At 49.0% G+C, this 16,745-nt stretch overlaps 1 protein-coding gene across 1 annotated transcript in view; it reads left to right on the forward strand.

Annotated features, from left to right (window-relative positions):
- The first annotated feature begins 12,498 nt into the window (after positions 1–12,498).
- The window catches only part of CDCP1 (CUB domain containing protein 1), a 56,052-nt gene continuing 51,805 nt past the window's right edge, over positions 12,499–16,745 (forward strand). Inside the window, exon 1 of the mRNA XM_028126816.2 lies at positions 12,499–12,580. Within this exon, the coding sequence (XP_027982617.1) occupies positions 12,499–12,580 (82 nt within the window). The remainder of the gene's footprint in view (positions 12,581–16,745) is intronic.

A 16,745-nucleotide genomic window follows, 5' to 3' on the forward strand; every position in this document is an offset into this window, starting at 1 on the left:
AAGATTAATAATATTAACAGTGCTAAGTCATGTTGACCACTTAGACCCTTGATAAGATGTGATGCAAATGTCATTTTACCTCTATGATCTTCCTCCCCCAAACTCACGAAGCCGATCTAATCCTTAGGGGGAGAAAACCAAACAAATCCCACCATAACTGTTCAGATTGTGTCACCCCGGAATGAATGACAGGTTGGTTCTGCATTTATGGAGTTTAATTACCATTGAAAATCACATCCTAGGGGCGTCTGGGTGGCTCAGTCGTTAAGCGTCTGCCTTCGGCTCGGGTTGTGATCCCAGAGTCCTGGGATGGAGCCCCGCATCTGGCTCTCTGCTCAGCAGGAAGCCTGCTTTTCCCTCTCCGCCCCCCCTGCTTGTGTTCCCTCTCTCGCTGTGTCTCTGTCAAATAAAATCTTAAAAAAAAAATCACATCCTAGCAGTGCCTGGATAGCTCCATCAGTTAAGTGTCTGACTCTCTTGATCTTAGTTCAGGTCTCCATCTCAGGGTCGTGAGTTCAAACCCCACATTGGGTTACACACTGGGTGTGGAGCCTACTTAAAAAATAAAATAAAATAACATCCAAAAAATCACCACTTGATTCAGTACAGAAACAAAAAGTTGGTTATAAGCACAGAAAGGCATGGAAACAAGGCAGTGGGCCACAAGTTAAACAGCAGAGTAGCAAATATTTGTCTTTACAGGAAAGACCACAATTCCTAATTTTCTTGTGGTGCTATTTTTTTTTTATTTTTTATTGTTATGTTAATTGTGGTGCTATTTTCTAAGTGCTATGAGTCTTAAGAAACGGACCTAGAAGAAACAGAATGAGATTAGGCTGTTTTGTCACCAAGAAGTGTGCAAACGGAGAGCAGAACACACACCAACAAGGCGAGGGTGGGCAGAGGGACAACTGACTCCGCTGGGATGGTGAAGGAACCATCAACTGAACACAACGAAGGCAGGAGCGAATGATGCCCCTGCAGCTCAGGTCACGTCAGATGATAAGCACGTCAGACATCCAGCTGTCAGAGGCCGCCTGCTGACTTTGACCGAACTCCCAGCAAATGCAAGCTCAACTGAGCACAGAGTAAACCTCTGGGTCCGTGAAAAGGAAAATGCTAACTTGACCTTGGTATTCTTCCACTTGCCTCAAAATTACACTGACGATGGAGAAGTTCCGAGCAGTAAGAAGCACAGCGCCGTAGATTACTTCTCAGTGGTTTTGCCTTAGCTGTGTGTAAGATAGTGGTGTTTCCGGCCATGGGTGGAGCCTTTGGTTTGCTGAGATCTGCGATGTGTGATGGGGCGGAAAACAAGCTGTCTTCATTTAGGAAATACCTTGATAGGGTAAGTCTTAAGAATCTAAAGGCATTGGTGCCAAGGTAACACAGTGAACACCAACAGCAGATAACGTCACAAAAAGGAGACAACTGGTGGCTCCTGACAGAAGTCCCATCCCCACCTGTGAGTCCCCATCCCCACCCCATCCTGCTGAGAAAACCAGCGGCGAATCAGGTCAGGCCCCTAGATCCAAATACCCATTTACAGCAGCTATCCAAAGCACAGGAAATGCTAAGACCCTGAGAAATGTTACTGGAGAAAGACCTGGTTTCTTCAAAAATAAATTTTGAGGAAAAAAAAAACAAGAAAGATGGGGGAATTGATTGACTAAAATGGATTTTTTTTTTAAGATTTTATTTATGGGGCACCTGGGTGGCTCAGTCATTAAGCGTCTGCCTTCAGCTGGGGTCGTGATCCCAGGGTCCTGGGATGGAGCCCCGCATCCGGCTCTCTGCTCAGCAGGAAGGCTGCTTCTCCCTCTCCCACTCCCCCTGCTGACAAAGAGAGACACAACGAGAGAGGGAACACAAGCAGGGGGAGTGGGAGAGGGAGAAGCAGGCCTCCCACAGAGCTGGATGCGATGCGAGACTCCATCCCAGGACCTTGGGATCATGACCTGAGCCAAAGGCAGATGCTTAACGACTGAGCCGCCCAGGCGCCCCTAAAATGGATTTAAAAGACACATCATGGACTTAGTGATTTGCTTTCAAGGAACAGAGCAGGGAAAGGGGAAGATAGTAACTTTTTGGTGGAGGAGTCTAGAGATGCCGTGTAGCCAAGCGATGAAGGGAAGCACCACTGGTGATGTCGTGTGGATGCCACCATCACCCCCCCATAGGGAATGATGAGAAGGGGGTTCCACCTCTGTGGTGTTCTTACCAAACATCCACATCCCCTGTCTAATCTTGAGACAGTCGTCAAACTCAGATTGGGGGACATTCTGCAAGATGCCTGGCCAGCACTCAAGGCTGCCAAGGCATGAAGAACGAGCAAAGACTCAAAACCACTCACAGATCAGAGGAGACTAAGGAGATGTAAGGACTAAATGCAATGTGGGATCCAAGATGGAATCCTGGGACAGAGAAAGGATATTAGTGGAAAACCCGGTTGAAATCCAAATAAAGTCAAGAGTATAGCTAATTGTAAAGTACTGGTGTTAATTTCTCAGTTTTGACAAAAGTATCATGGTTTGCAAGATGTTCACATGAGAAGAATCTGGGTGAAGAGTACATGGCATTTCTCTGTGCGATTTTGGCAACTTTTCTGTAAATATAAAATTATTCCAAAATAAACAGTTTATTTAAAAAAACATACCAACCAACTGCGATACAAAAAAGTGGGTTGTTGGGTGAAAACTGGACAGGAACTGGGCAGGAGTTGGAGACTTGAAGTTGGATGATGAGTACATGGGGGTTCATAGTCCTGTTTTCCCTATTTTTGCATATTTTTAAAGTTCTACATAAGACAAAAAATTATAGTGACAAAGACAATGAGGCCAGTCTCAGTTTCCCCACTGGCAGATCAAAGAGGGACAGAGCCCGTGTGTGCATGAGACAGAGTAGAAGAGTCTTCCCAGGGGAGTGCATATGGATTGGATTCTTAGCCCATTCAGTGGCTGGGGGTGGGAAGGGACTGCAGGCAAGGACGTTGACTAATGGCTTCCGTGTTGTTTGGTTAACCCTGTCTTAGCCTGTTCTAGCCCAATCAGCCCAGTCTTAGCCCCTCGCAGCTCCTGAACTAGTCCTGGACGGGGCAGCAGGAACCTCAGAGCCTCAGCCACAACCCTTCCCCACCCCCTCATCCTTCTGAAGCCGACTTCCTATCCCCAGACCTGGCGGGGACCAGGGGGAGGGGCTTGGGCCATTCTGGGGAGGAAAGTTTCAGCCCAGCAGTGGGGGATGGAAGCCAAACTGCTAGGCGCTGAGTGTCAGGGGCAGGGGGCGCCATGGTGAGTGCAGGCAGAGGGCAGAGGGATGCTGGCCAGCCCCAAGTGCCGGCAGAGCTGGACCAGGATTATTTGGAAAGAACTCATGGGCTCCTGGATGGACATCTGGCTTCTCTGCTGGGAAGGTCACTTGCCGGGTGACTTGTGGCATACCCCTCTCTGAGACTCCAGCCAGCAGGAGGTGAGAACCAGATGAGCTCCAAGGCCTCCAGCTCAGGGATTATATGACTCAGTCCCCTCTCCAAGAGGAAGAAAATCCCTGAAAGCATTTAGAAGGGCCCTTCCCCTCTGAAACTCCAAGCAGAAACGTAGAAAAGAAAGAAGCAAGCCTGGCAAGCACAGGCTTGACGGGGGTATGGGTCATATCCGAGGGTGGTGCTCTCCAAGGAAGGGCAGGGTGCCTTCTTGGCCCTGCAGGCAACTGACTTACAAGGAACCACTTGCACAAACTTGAAGAAGGGAGTAGAGGGGAGCACAGGCTCCAGGTCCACACTCCTCTCTTTCTGCCACCTGACATTCACCTTAACCTCCTAGGTGCTACAATGGGGGGAGGTGATAGAATTATGTATCCCCGGGCTTCAGGTAACTCCAGGGTGAGCGCAACAGTGCTCCTCGCTGCCTGCTTGTGAGTCCCTGAGTCACGGCCCGGTCCACAGCCCCGTGACTACCTGCTCCTGCTCGAGGATTTTTCCTTCTTTGTCTTACTCATCCCAGGACTGAAATTGTACCACGTGGTTACCCTCAGGCAAATTACTTGGCCGGCTAAGTCATCTCCCCACCCCCACCCCCCACTCCCGCCCACGAAACACCCATCTCATCCCAGGACCACAGCAGACTCCTCTGTTTCAAGACTCACAAAGGGGCTTCTGCCCAAACTGTGCCTGGACGGTTTTCTCCCTGAAACAGTAGTCGGTGTTGCAATGATAGTTAAGGGTCGTTTGTGCCCCGGAAGAATCTCCACTTTGTTAACTGGCTTCATCGCCTGGAAAGCAAAGTCTCAGAGAAACTGCCTAATTCAGACAGATGTTCCTCCCACCCTCTGTTCACACCAGATGAAGTCCTGGCACACCAGACCCTGGCCAATCCCACAAGGCCAGACACCTGGCGTGAGCCACAATGGCCTCATTCTGGAAGCCAGGGACCCTGCCCCTTTTCCCCATGAACTGTGCATTCATCCTTTCAGGGTCCCAGTTTCCAGGAGCTCCCCCCAGGCTCAGCTGGCTGGGTTCCTGGGGCAATCCATGCATTCATTGGCTTGACGAATCCATTCATTCCTCAGCTATTTGTTGAGCGCTGATTAAGTACCAAGTGCTGTTTTGGGGGGCACCGGGAACATCCAGATGAGTAAAGCAGAGACACCTTCCTGCCTTGGGGAGCTGACACTTTCACGCTTGAATAAGACCGGAAGATGTTGGTCTCCAGACCTCTCTTTCCAGAACTCTCTCTTCCATCCCCATAGCTTCCACTACCACCAAGCAGAAACTCACTTTCCTGCCAAACCCCAAAGCAAAGGCAATCTCAGCCAGCTTCATTATGCATTTACCACGTGCCAAAGACTGTGCTGGACACATATTACAGGCACTGTCTCACGAATCTTTACAACACCCTAGGAAGGACACCCCCTCATAGCCCCAGTGTACAGATAAGGAAACTGAAGCACACAGAGTGGCACATGCTGGTGAGGAGCAAAGCCTGTATTTGAACCTAGGACACCTGACTGCAGAATCCACACTGGTAGTCGCTGAGTCATTGAACTTCACCCGCTTAGGTCAGGTTCTTTTTTGGAGCGAATCGGTTGGGTCTGCTCTCCCTTAAACATGCCACAGCACCAGAAAAATCTGCTATGCTTGCCTTAGGATGAGGTTCAGTTACAAGAGACTGGAAGCCCAAACTCACAGAAACTTTAAAACGAAAAGTTGATTCCTCTCTTGTGTAAAAACCCTGGTCAGTGTCCCGGGCTGGTGGGTCACTCCGTGGTACTGGCTCCTTGTCTCTTGTTGCTCAGTTGTCTGTGGATCGGGTGCCCCTGGAAAGCACAGGTACGCCGAGGTGTGAGGTGTACACGTCTCGGCCAAACACCATTAGTATTTGAGGATCTCATCCATAAAAGTAATGCTCCATTTGACTCCATTCTGTCCATCTGTTCCCTTGGGAGCGACCCCCACTATCCTTGGCCATGCATTTTACAACCTGACTCAGTCTGAACTCAACTCTGTGTTCTCTAAGCCTGGGGCACATCACCCTGGGGATTTCTTGCCTCTCCTTCCCATTGGGTATTGTGCTTCCTGTGTCCTGAGGCAAATAGACCACAAGCGAGGAAAGCTCAAAGGTCACTGTGCAGCCCCTTCCAAGGGCCTGTGAACCTGGTCAGAGGTTTCCTGTATGATTTGCAAAGGCACGTATCTCAACCTCAAAAAAGTTCTCCCCACCTCCCCTTCATCACACTTCCCCTGATGCAGTGCAGCACTGAATAGCTGTGGACATCTGGGGATCTGGCTAAGGAGAAGTTGAATCAGAGATACACTTAATTGGGGTTTGGTGAGATATAATGTAACTGATTCAAAGTCACTTCCCTGTATAGTTAAATCATTACTTACCCTCATGTAGCAGTGACTTCCAGGAATACTCCCACATACTTGGCTGACTCAACAGGTGAGGTGACCAAAAGGAATAAGGTCAGAGGTGGTGTCCCATGATGAACCTGGCCTGCAGTGCCCAACAGGAAGTATGTGGATGGGGAGGAGGAGTCAAGTTTGACAAGCACAGAGCTGGAAGCCTGTGGAAAATTCTTCCAATTATCAAAACCAAAATTTTAAGCAGAATATTCAATTCTCATTATGGCTTATCAAAAAATTAAAAAAGAGGGGCACCTGGGTGGCTCAGTCATTAAGCATCTGCCTTTGGCTCAGGTCATGGTCTCAGGGTCCTGAGATCGAGTCCCGCACCGGGCTCCCTGCTCCTCGGGAAGTCTGCCTGTCCCTCCCCCACTTCCCCTGCTCGTGCTCCCTTTCTCACTGTGTCTGTCTCTGTCAAATAAATAAATAAAATCTTTAAAAAAATGAAAAGGTTTTTTTTTTTTCTGTCAAGAAAAAATGGTTTCTGCAGCAGGTAAACTTATAAATGCACCATACTACTTTGTTCTTTATATTTAATAGAAATCACACAAATAGAATTTGTAAGAATTCCTGTATTTGTAGGGCACCACAGTGTAGAGTTTCTATGAACAGTGAGCATTTCTGTGTGAATTCAACACAATACATCAAGATGGTATCTTAGCTGATGCATCTTGTGATGAAGTCTGGCCATTCCAGAAGAAAGAACACAAGTATCGCATTGAGGAAGCAAAAGGATTTGAAGAAACGAATGATATCAGGCTGTACCTGTGAGTTCATTGTAAAGACATCAGGTTATTTTGCTTGATCTTGTGATGTTGGTGGTATTTTTCCATTTTTTTTTCAAGTTTGTAATTTGTGGTGATTTCTTCCCTCGTTCTAAATAAATAGTCATTTTTCACCCCTGATTTGCTGGTAACTCTGTATTCTCTTTCTTAGGGTGATTAAGCTCAGCTCCACAAACCTATATCTACTCCTCTCTCTATTTTATGCATTTCTTCTCTTTAAAAAAAAAGATTTGATTTATTTATTTGAGAGAGAGAGAGAGAGCAAGAGAGAGCACAAGCAGGGGCAGAGGGAGAGGGAGGGAGAAACAGACTCCCCTGCTGAGCAGGGCGACCGACGAAGGGCTCAATCCCGGGACCTGGGATCATGACCTGAGCCGAAGGCAGACAACCAACTGAGCCTGTGTTTCTTCTTTTAATGGAACACAGCCTCAAGTATTCTCCTGACAAAAGGTGTGTGGGAGGGGCACCTGGCTGGCTCAGTCAGGGGAGCGTGTGACTCTTGATCTTGGGGTTGTGAATTCGAGCCCCATATTGGCTGTAGAGATTACTTAAAAATAATAGAATCTTTTATTTTTTTGTAAAAAAAAAAGGTGTGTGGGAGTTTGATGTTTGGGGTTGTTTGTTTATTTTGTTTGTCTTAGATCTTGGATATCTAAAAGTGCCCTTTTTCTACCTTATACTTAATTGGGAGCATAGCTGGGTATAGAATTCTTGATTGGAATTTATTAAACCTTCAGCATTTGGAAGATATTGCTTCATTATCTTCTAGCTTCCAGGGCTGCTGTTAAGAAATCCAAACCCATTTTGATTTCTGTTCCTTTGCATGAGACCCATATCTTGCCTCTGGAAGCTATAGAATCTTCTCTTTGTTCATAGGTTTCTGTGCCTTGATGTGAGCCTATTTTATCCATTGTGCTGGACACTCCATAATCTTTAAATCTAGAAACTCAAGTCATGCAGGCTTGGGGGATTTCTTGAATTATATCACTGATGATGTCTTCTCTGTTTCATTTGCTCTCTCTTTTTAGAGAAAGAGCATTATCATTATTCAGATGTTGGGTCTCCTGAACTGGATCTCTACTTTCTTAATTTTTCTCTTCTATTTTTTTGTTGTCCTTTTGTTTTACTTTCTGGGAAATCTTCCAATGCTTCTCTTTATTTGTTAATATCAAATATCATTTTGGTGGGCTAATTTCCAAGAACTCCTTTGTGAATCCCTGAATCTTCATGTTTCATAACATCCTATTACCAGTTCATAGATACAATGTTGCCTGCTATCTCTCTAAGGAAGTTAGTAATTGTTTTTGTTTTGCTTTATTTTCTTCTCCTTATATAGTTGCTTTCCTCTAAGTTGCTTTTTTTGTGTTTGGCTAGCTGGTTGACTTTGACTTTATCATGTTAGAAGCTTTCCTCAGATGTCTGGAAATCCTAATTGGTCATATTTGAGAGTTTAAAAAGCTGAGTTGGTGGGGGTTATCCACTGGGAGCCTCATACCTGTGCTCTGGTTATCCTGCTGTTGGGGACAAATGTCCCCATATTTAGCTCTCTCCTCTTGGGCTGCTCAGAGTCTCCAGGAGAAGACTCCATCTCCAGTATGGATGATAAAGCCCTCTGTGCTGCATTCTGGGAGGCAAGTTGGGGCCAGGCAGCTGGGGAATTCAGCATTTAGAATGCATATGCTCCTTTTATCTACCTGTTTTTCAGAATGATTCCTAGGCCTTCAGCTATGCCTGGCACTCGCGACCCAGATTCCTTGGGTCTTGGGGGGTTTTTTTGTTTTGTTTTTTTATTTTAAAGATTTTATTTATTTATTTGACAGAGAGAGAGAGAGACAGCGAGAGAGGGAACACAAGCAGGGGGAGTGGAGGAAGGAGAAGCAGGCTTCCCGCCGAGCAGGGAGCCCGATGCGGGGCTCGATCCCAGGACCCTGGGATCATGACCCGAGCCGAAGGCAGACGCCTAACGACTGAGTCACCCAGGCGCCCCCCAGATCCCTTGGTTTTTAACCTCTCCAGAAAACAACACTTCAGACTTCTACTGGTACAGAAGGGCAGTGGCCCAGCCAGGAGGAAAGGAGGAAAGGTTCCAATGATCCAACTATAGCACTTCTCAGATAGTTTTCTCCCAGTTTTCCTTGCTTTAACCCTTCCTTTACAGTCCCATTCCATACCTTGTGCTACCAGTTCCTAAGTTGTTTTTTTTAAATGGTTTTTTTAGGTTTTTTGCTTTGTTTTATTTTTTAGTTTTGAGAATTCCATGGTATAAATCATGCTACTTCTCACTACCCCCCCGACCCGGCTTAGGGTTCTCCTGCCTCCAGGCTCCTAAGGCAGTTAGTGCTTGTCTCGCCTTCCAGCTTCCGAGAGGATCTTGCTGTTGTCTTCTCTCTGTTCTCCCTGTCTTTGTGCACTTACGTCTTTTTTAAAAGCTCTATTTCGTAGCTTTTGTAGGGTTTCCAGAGGGTCAAAATTAGATGGAATAGTTTGTTTTAAAATTCACCCTTCCATCTGTCATTTGTCTCCAACAACAGACGGTGACTGCTTGCATTTCTTTCCAGCTCAGAAATAACCTTTTTAAAACTGACTCCTTCCATTCAGCCACGTTCATAAGACAAACCATATCCATACCTTGACACTGCTTTGCTCACATTCCACTCCAAGAACCAAGACGTCACCTCAAGGCATCTTGACTTCAACTATGTAGTTGGGTTGTCACGCAGAGGATGGAGGAATGCCTCCTGCTTTGCTTACCTCTTTCCCTTTGCTGCTGCTGCTGCTGCTGTCTGGGACCATTGCCAACTCTTCACATCTGAGCATTACTGACTTGCACATCATTTATAGAAAGTTGGTGTCAAGATCCCAGGGAAGACAGGTAAGCAAACTTCAGAGAAATAAGACCGTAATGAAATAACTTGTTCCTTAGGCTTAAACGTGTCAAGCAGTAATTCTGATATTTGGAATTCAACACACTGCCATTCTATTATTATTATTATTATTATCATTATTATTATTATTATTATTATTATATGTGGGAAACAATGGTGTTATGGATGCTAGGAAAAGATGCTGGGGTATATATCCTCACTTAGAATTAGAAAAACAGACAAAATCTGCTTTTACTCTCTGGGTCAGCATAAACCTTTTTTTTTAAAAGATTTTATTCATTTATTTGAAAGAGAGAGACACTGAGAGAGGGAACACAAGCAGGGGGAGTGGGAGAGGGAGAAGCAGGCTTCCCGCGGAGCAGGGAGCCCGATGCGGGGCTCAATCCCAGGACCCTGGGATCATGACCTGAGCCGAAGGCAGACGCCCAATGACTGAGCCACCCAGGCGTCCCAAACATAAACATTTTAAAAGGGTGTTGGGGCACCTGGGTGGCTCAGTCGGTTGAATGTCAGACTCTTGGTTATAGCTCGGGTTATGATCTCACGGTCATGATATCAAGCCCTCTGTGGGGCTCCTCACTCAATAGAGTCCCCTTCAGATTCTTCCCCCTGCCCCTCCCTGTTTGTGCCCACACGTGCATGCATGCACTCTTTCTCTCTCTCAAATAAATAAATAAAATCTTTAAAAAACAAACTAGGGGCACCTGGGTGGCTCAGTCGGTTAAGTGGCTGCCTTCGGCTCAGAGCATGGTCCCAGGGTCCTGGGATCAAGCCCTGCATCGGGCTTTCTGCTCAACAGGAAGCCTGGTTCTCCCTCTCCCACTCCCCCTGCTTGTGTTCCCTCTATCGCTGTCTCTCCCTCTCTGTCAAATAAATAAATAAAATCTTTTTTAAAATAAATAAATAAATAAAAATAACAAACTAGAGGTATGCCTGGGTGGCTCAGTCAGTTAAGCATCTGCCTTCGGCTCAGGTCATGATCCCAGGGTCCTGGGATTGAGTACGGCATCGGGCTCCCTGCTCAGCAGGGAGTCTGCTTCTCCCTCTCCCTCTGCTGCTCCCCCTGCTTGTGCTCTCTCTCTCTCACACACACACAAGTAAAATCTTTAAAAAAATAAAAAAACTAAAAGGGTGTTTAGATTTTTCTCAAGATTTCTTTCTCTTGATGAGCTTGCCCTCAGTTCAGTGGGGAGAACCAAGCGCCTCCCTACTTTTCTCATCTTCCTTCCTCTCTCTAGGCCTCAGTTTCCCCACCTATCTGCCTGATGAGGAAAGTGGAGCAGAAGATGAGCTCACAGTTCAGGCCTTTCTAAGGCCTTCTAGGGAAAGGGTGGGTCCTGCCCTCAGTCTGGACATCTCTGCCTCCCTTGTGGACCATGGGCTCCCGAGTGCAGAGTTTGCTTTATTCTCATCAGGGAAGACACAAAGAAGGAAGGGCAGGAAGCTCCTAAGAGACGACTTCTCACCTGGTGCACAAGGAGCTCAGGGGCTACTGGGAGATGTTCAGTGCCCCCCAAGAATTAGACAGAAGTTGGGGCTGGACAGCAGGCTGATGCTCGTGCATGTGCTCCGGTTCCTGTCCCAGCCCTCCTAGGCTGCTCTGGGTGACCCTGACCCAGCCTCTGGCTGCCCACAGGCACAGGTAGCCCCAGGGGGCCCCAGGGAGTCATTCTGGCAGACCCCTAGTCTGCCAGCTGAGTCCCCGAGCCATCTACTATCTTTCCCTGTGGCCCTGTTGCCCTAGGCTTGGTGTGTGGCCTATAGGGTGGAAAGAGAACCCACAGGGGCACCTAAGCCAGACACACAAAGCACAAAGGCGGCTGGGAGGAGGCAAAGAGCCCAAGCTGTGGATTTTTACAGCCCCAGACTGGCTTGGATGCCACATGTCCAGACCACACATACTACTCCACACACAAGGAAGGCGCGCTTGTGGACATGTTTGGATTTCCAGGCTCTTGCGTTCATTCACTCATTCATGGATTCTTCAAAGCAACTCTGCTGGAGGGAAACCCTTCCTGCGCTGTGAAACCCTGCCTCTGTAAATTCCTAACTGGCCTTGGGCAGTGTGTCTCCTCTGTAATGTGGAAGGGATGCCTTGAGCATTAGAAATGCTGCAGATAGGGGCGCCTGGGTGGCTCAGTCGTTAAGCGTCTGCCTTCGGTTCAGGTCATGATCCCAGGGTCCTGGGATGGAGCCCCGCATCGAGCCCTGCATCGTGCCGGGCATTAAGCCCCATATCGAGCCCCATACCGAGCCCCGCATCCGGCTCACTGCTCGGCGGGAAGCCTGCTTCTCCCTCTCCCACTCCCCCTGCTTGTGTTCCCTCTCTCTCTCTCTGTCAAATAAATAAATAAATAAGAAAGCAAGCAAGCAAGCAAGCAAGCAAGCAAGCAAGCAAGCTGCAGGTAAAGTGCCTGAGGCTGCAGACACACAGTTCTCGCGGCCCAATCAGGTAGGAGTCGAGCGAGCCCACGAGAAATCAGGGCTTGGCTGATCCACAAATATGATTCCCTTGCAAAATAGGGCTCACATGGGCTTTCTTGTCGCCCGGACGGTGAAGAGAAAGCTGATCGGCTTCCCCAAGAGCGACCTTCGCGCCTGTAGGCACAAAGGTTTGATCACTGTCCGGCTGGAGAGGGAAGACTAGCCCGGGAAAGCGGCGACAAGTCCCAGCACCCTGGGAGGGAGGGGCGGGCGCTGCGGCAGGAAGGGGGGGAGGAGACAGAGGAGCGGACAGGCCGGGCCAGCTCGGGCTCCCGGGCGCAGGGCGGAGTCCGGGGCCGCCCGCCCGCACGCAGGTGAGCTAGCCGGGGCGGAGCGCAGCGCAGCGCAGCGCAGCCGGTGCCAGGCTCGGGCGCCCGCGGCCGCCGCTCGGAGCCACCGGCCACAGCCGATTTCCCCAGCGAGGCCGAGGCGCCCCGGAGCCATGGCCGGCCAGAACTGCGGGGTCACAACCGCGCTGCTCGGGGTCCTGCTGCTGGGTGCCGTGCGCCTGCCGCGCGGAGCTGGTGAGTGCGGTGCGGCGGTAGCTGGTGGCGCGGAGTGGTGTTGGTGGTCCGCGAGCAGGGTCCCGGCGGAGGGTGCGGAGGCGCCGAGGGTCGCCGGGTGCGATGCAGTTGGGATGCACCAACGGCGCGGAGTCCCCGGGACCGCCCGGCTCCAGGGCGCGCGGCGTTGGGCGAGGTGGCCGTGCCCTCCTGGGTTCCAAGCGACCTCGTCCTGGGCGCAGGCCGTGGCACCTAGGAGTGTCCCCGGAGCGGGGAGCCCGGCGGTCGGGGGATGAGCCCCGCGCCGACGGCGCAGGAGGAAGTAAGAGCGCGCCCCGACCGATTCCCGGCGACCTGCGGCGCCCTGGGGGCCTCCCGCGGGTGCTTGGGGGCGCCGGGGCTGGGCGTGGGGAAGGAGCTATGCCCTCCTGGCCCACCCTCTACCTCCTCGCCGGGCCAGGGAGAAGGCGCAAGAGTACAGTAGTTTGGCGCTCGACAGCTCATCGGATCACCCTTGTCCCGGTCCGCACGCTGCATTCTAGCTCTCCCGAAGTTCCGGAACATTAATTTGAAAATGAAAGCGCCGGGCGGGAGAAGGCCGGTAGGATACCTCACCGCCAGGCATCTGCGCCGCGGAGGCGCAGCAGTCCGGCTCCTCGCGCCTCTGGGTAGGGTCTGCACTTGGGCCGCCGAAGGGGGTCGGCGAGGGGGCGTTCCAGAGAAGTGTGTGAATTTCCAGTTGTTCCGGTTGTGGGGAGGGACTGCCACCTCCCCGCTGCCTCTGCGCTGCGGGTGCCTGCGGGGAGGTGCCCTGCGGATCCTGCAACTATCAAAACACAGAAATAAGCAGGTGTACGAACCTGACTGGAGGCCTTTCCCGAAACTAGCACAGGTTTTGTGATTTTTTAAAAGAGCTATCCAGGAAGCGATTTGATTATTCTTTGCTGCAGCTGGAGGGCGGGGAGTTGTATTTGGCAGGTAGGTAGATTGTGTGAATTAAGTTAAGGAATAAAGCCAAGCGGGTGCGTTGAACTTTGGCGTTGTGGCAAATGCCACCATTACAAACCCACAGGAAAGCTTCCTTGTTCCTTCCTCTAACAGTGTCCGGTAACATTGCTGCACAGTTCATAGAACATTTTAAGACTTCATTTAAAACCTTGTACACGTATGCATATTTACTGTAGAACACATTCACTGTCAGACTGAATTTTCCAGATTTCCTTTGGGGAAGAAAAAAGTTTAAGAATAGAGTGATTTCGTGAGCAAAAATGTGTGTAAATGTGTGTGAGAAAAATGCGTGTCCAATCACACTTGGGAGCTGTATGGAAATTGGAATTGTTTGAGATGTTTTGCATTGTCTGTGATACCCAGAACAACTCCAGTAAGAATACAGTGTCAGTCAAGGCATTAGTCATGACAAGGATGACAGGCTGGCCTGAGCTGGCCTCTGTTAATGCGTCTGATTTCACCCGGTGGCTGCCATTTTGGTTCCTGGTAGCTCGAGCAGAGTCCCTTCCTTCCAGGAAGTGCCTGACTCTGGGAGCCATGTCTCATGGTACAGATATAAGTATGGGGAAGCCTAGCAACTTCCCATCTCACTTTCTTAAATCCTTCCTGTGGTCCTCAGAACTGGCTCTGTCCGGCCACATCTCTGGCCTGAACTGAGGACCGTGTCTTGGAGGTTAGAGCTGTTGCGGAGTAAAGCTGCTTTGCCTGAAGTCTTGGGGGTGGCCTAACGGGTATGGGCCTTTGAAGAGTTACTAGAGTCTGTCCAGAAAAGATGGAGACACAGTGAACTTGTTTTTTAAATCTCTGAACTCGGGCTGGGGCGCCTGGGTGGCTCAGTCCTTAAGCGCCTGCTTTCGGCTCAGGTCATGATCCCACAGTCCTGAGATCGAGTCCCGCATCGGGCTCCTTGCTCAGCGGGGAGCCTGCTTCTCCCTCTCCCTCTGCCCCTCCCCCTGCTCATGCTTACTCTGTCTGACAAATAAATAAATAAAATCTTTTAAAAAATAAATCTCTGAACTCTGTTAACAAAGACTCGGTAGCGTGAAGGTGAGGTTGGCATCTCTGCAGAACTGAACTGTAAAGGGAAGTTTGTGTCTTAGTGTGGTGTGTTGCGTGGGTTTGATGTAACCACCCGCCCTCCCACTTCCAAGAGTGAGGGACTAGTTAAGTTGGAATCATAACTTTGTTAAAACCTCAACTTGGTGACTTTTTAAGAACTGCTGAGATACCAGAATCTGGGTCAGTGACCCCATTCTTGCTGCCATTGTTTTTTGCCAGAACTGTGAGCAGTCATCAAACAATGTGTTCACTCACCCTCGATGAGTATGTGTGTTCATCATTCTTCAGATTCAAATGAGGAGCTGGCGGCTGTTGTCTGGAATGTGTAACTGGCAGGACTGAGGATTCTTCCTCACCCCCACAGATTTTCATGACTTAGGGTCAGAGAGGGGTGCTCTGCTGACTGTAGGGAGCTGCTCTGGTGCTGGCCCATCAGCCTCAGTGTTCACCTCAGATGCTGCCATTTTGTCTGTGAAGTCTGTACCCTGCCTGCACACACGCTCTTCTGGGGGTTCTCCCAGGCTCTCAAGGTAGGGGAAGGAAGTGGAAAACATCAATTAAAATGTTTCAAGTAATATATAGTTATTGTAGAAAAATTGGTAATAAATATAACCAACATGAAAAAAATTAATCTGTGAGCAAAGCACCTTGGTCCTTTTGGTGCAGTCTTATCTCGGGGGTGTGTGTGTGTGTAAAACCAAATATGGGACCATCCATTGTATGGCTTTCACCAGTCCCATTGGACATTTAAGTTGCTTTCCACTTTTCCTGCTAAAAAACAGAACATGTCCGACAATAGGGGACTGCTTATATCAATTCTGATAGGTCCGTTCAGTGAAAAGTAATTACATAGCACAGGGACACCTGGGTGGCTCAGTCGGTTAAGCGTCTGCCGTCGGCTCAGGTAGTGATCCTGGGTGGGATTGAGTCCCGAGTCGGGCTCCCTGCTCAGCGGCGAGTCTCTTCTCCCTCTCACTCTCCCTCTGTACTCTCCCTCCCTCTCTCTCTCTCTCAAATAAATAAATAAAATCTTTTTTAAAAATCTTTAAAAATATTACATAGCACAGATTCTATACTGACATAAAATGATGTTATCTTTGTGTTGTCGAGGTTATAAAATAGTATAAGCTGGATTAGCTCGTTTGGATATATCTGAGAATGTGTTCTTGTTCACTGTATTGTTCTGCACTTTCTTGACGATTCTGTCTGACTAAAACTCTGGAAATAGAATTGCTGGCATGAAGAATAGAGAAAATGTTCGGGCGGTGGATCTGTCCTCCCCCGTGGCCCCGTGGAGGGCTCATCCTGTGGTCCTGGTGTACATTCCAGCCGTCATGTGTAAGCAGCTGGTTCCCACACTCGCAGGCTGTCCTCACTGTTTCAGTAACATCTAGGGAAGAAGTTTTTTCCTCCCTCTAGGTCAGCAAGTAGGGTCTAAACAGTGTTCTAAGAATCTTAGGAACACCCCAGCTAGATGGTACTAATAGTCCAACAATGATTTTTTTTTTTTTTTTTTTTTGGCCAAAAACCAACCAACCAAACCAAACCAAACCAAACCAAACAAAACCCAGGGGGCACCTGGGTGGCTCAGTCAGTTAAGCATCTGCCTTCGGTGAGGGTCATGATCTCGGGTCGGGAATCTAGCCCTGCAGTAGCGGACTCCCTGCTCAGTGGGGGTCTGCTTCTCCCTCTCCCTCTGCCCCTCGCCCCCACTTGTGCATAAATAAAATCTTAAAAAAAAAAAACCCAGAACTGAATCACTTTGCTTACAACACAAGCCTCACCTGGGATTCTGCACAGCAGTGCTGACTTGGGTTTGGATAGGGGAGGGAGTGGAGTTTGCTGGTTGGAGGGATTCACGATTGAGCTCAAGGTGGGTGGGGCAGAGGGGGATGACAAGACCCCTGCTCTCGGAGACCCGGTGGCTAAGGCTCTCCACCTGACTGATTAAGAAAAGTTCATACCCTTTAATTATGATTCTAAATTATAAAAATTATCCCACAATCAAATCATTTCAAACCACTTCCGACAGCCTTGTAATTAGCCCTTCACCTTCTCCCAGGCAGCTGGCAATGTTCTTGACAACCAGGCCAGGAAAGCCAAGTTTCCTACCTCACCT

Source organism: Eumetopias jubatus, unplaced genomic scaffold (genome assembly GCF_037043125.1).
Source record: "Eumetopias jubatus isolate StellerSeaLion01/CBP00866 unplaced genomic scaffold, mEumJub1_p1.0 scaffold_1, whole genome shotgun sequence".
In the NCBI taxonomy this organism is placed as follows: Eukaryota; Metazoa; Chordata; class Mammalia; order Carnivora; family Otariidae; genus Eumetopias; species Eumetopias jubatus.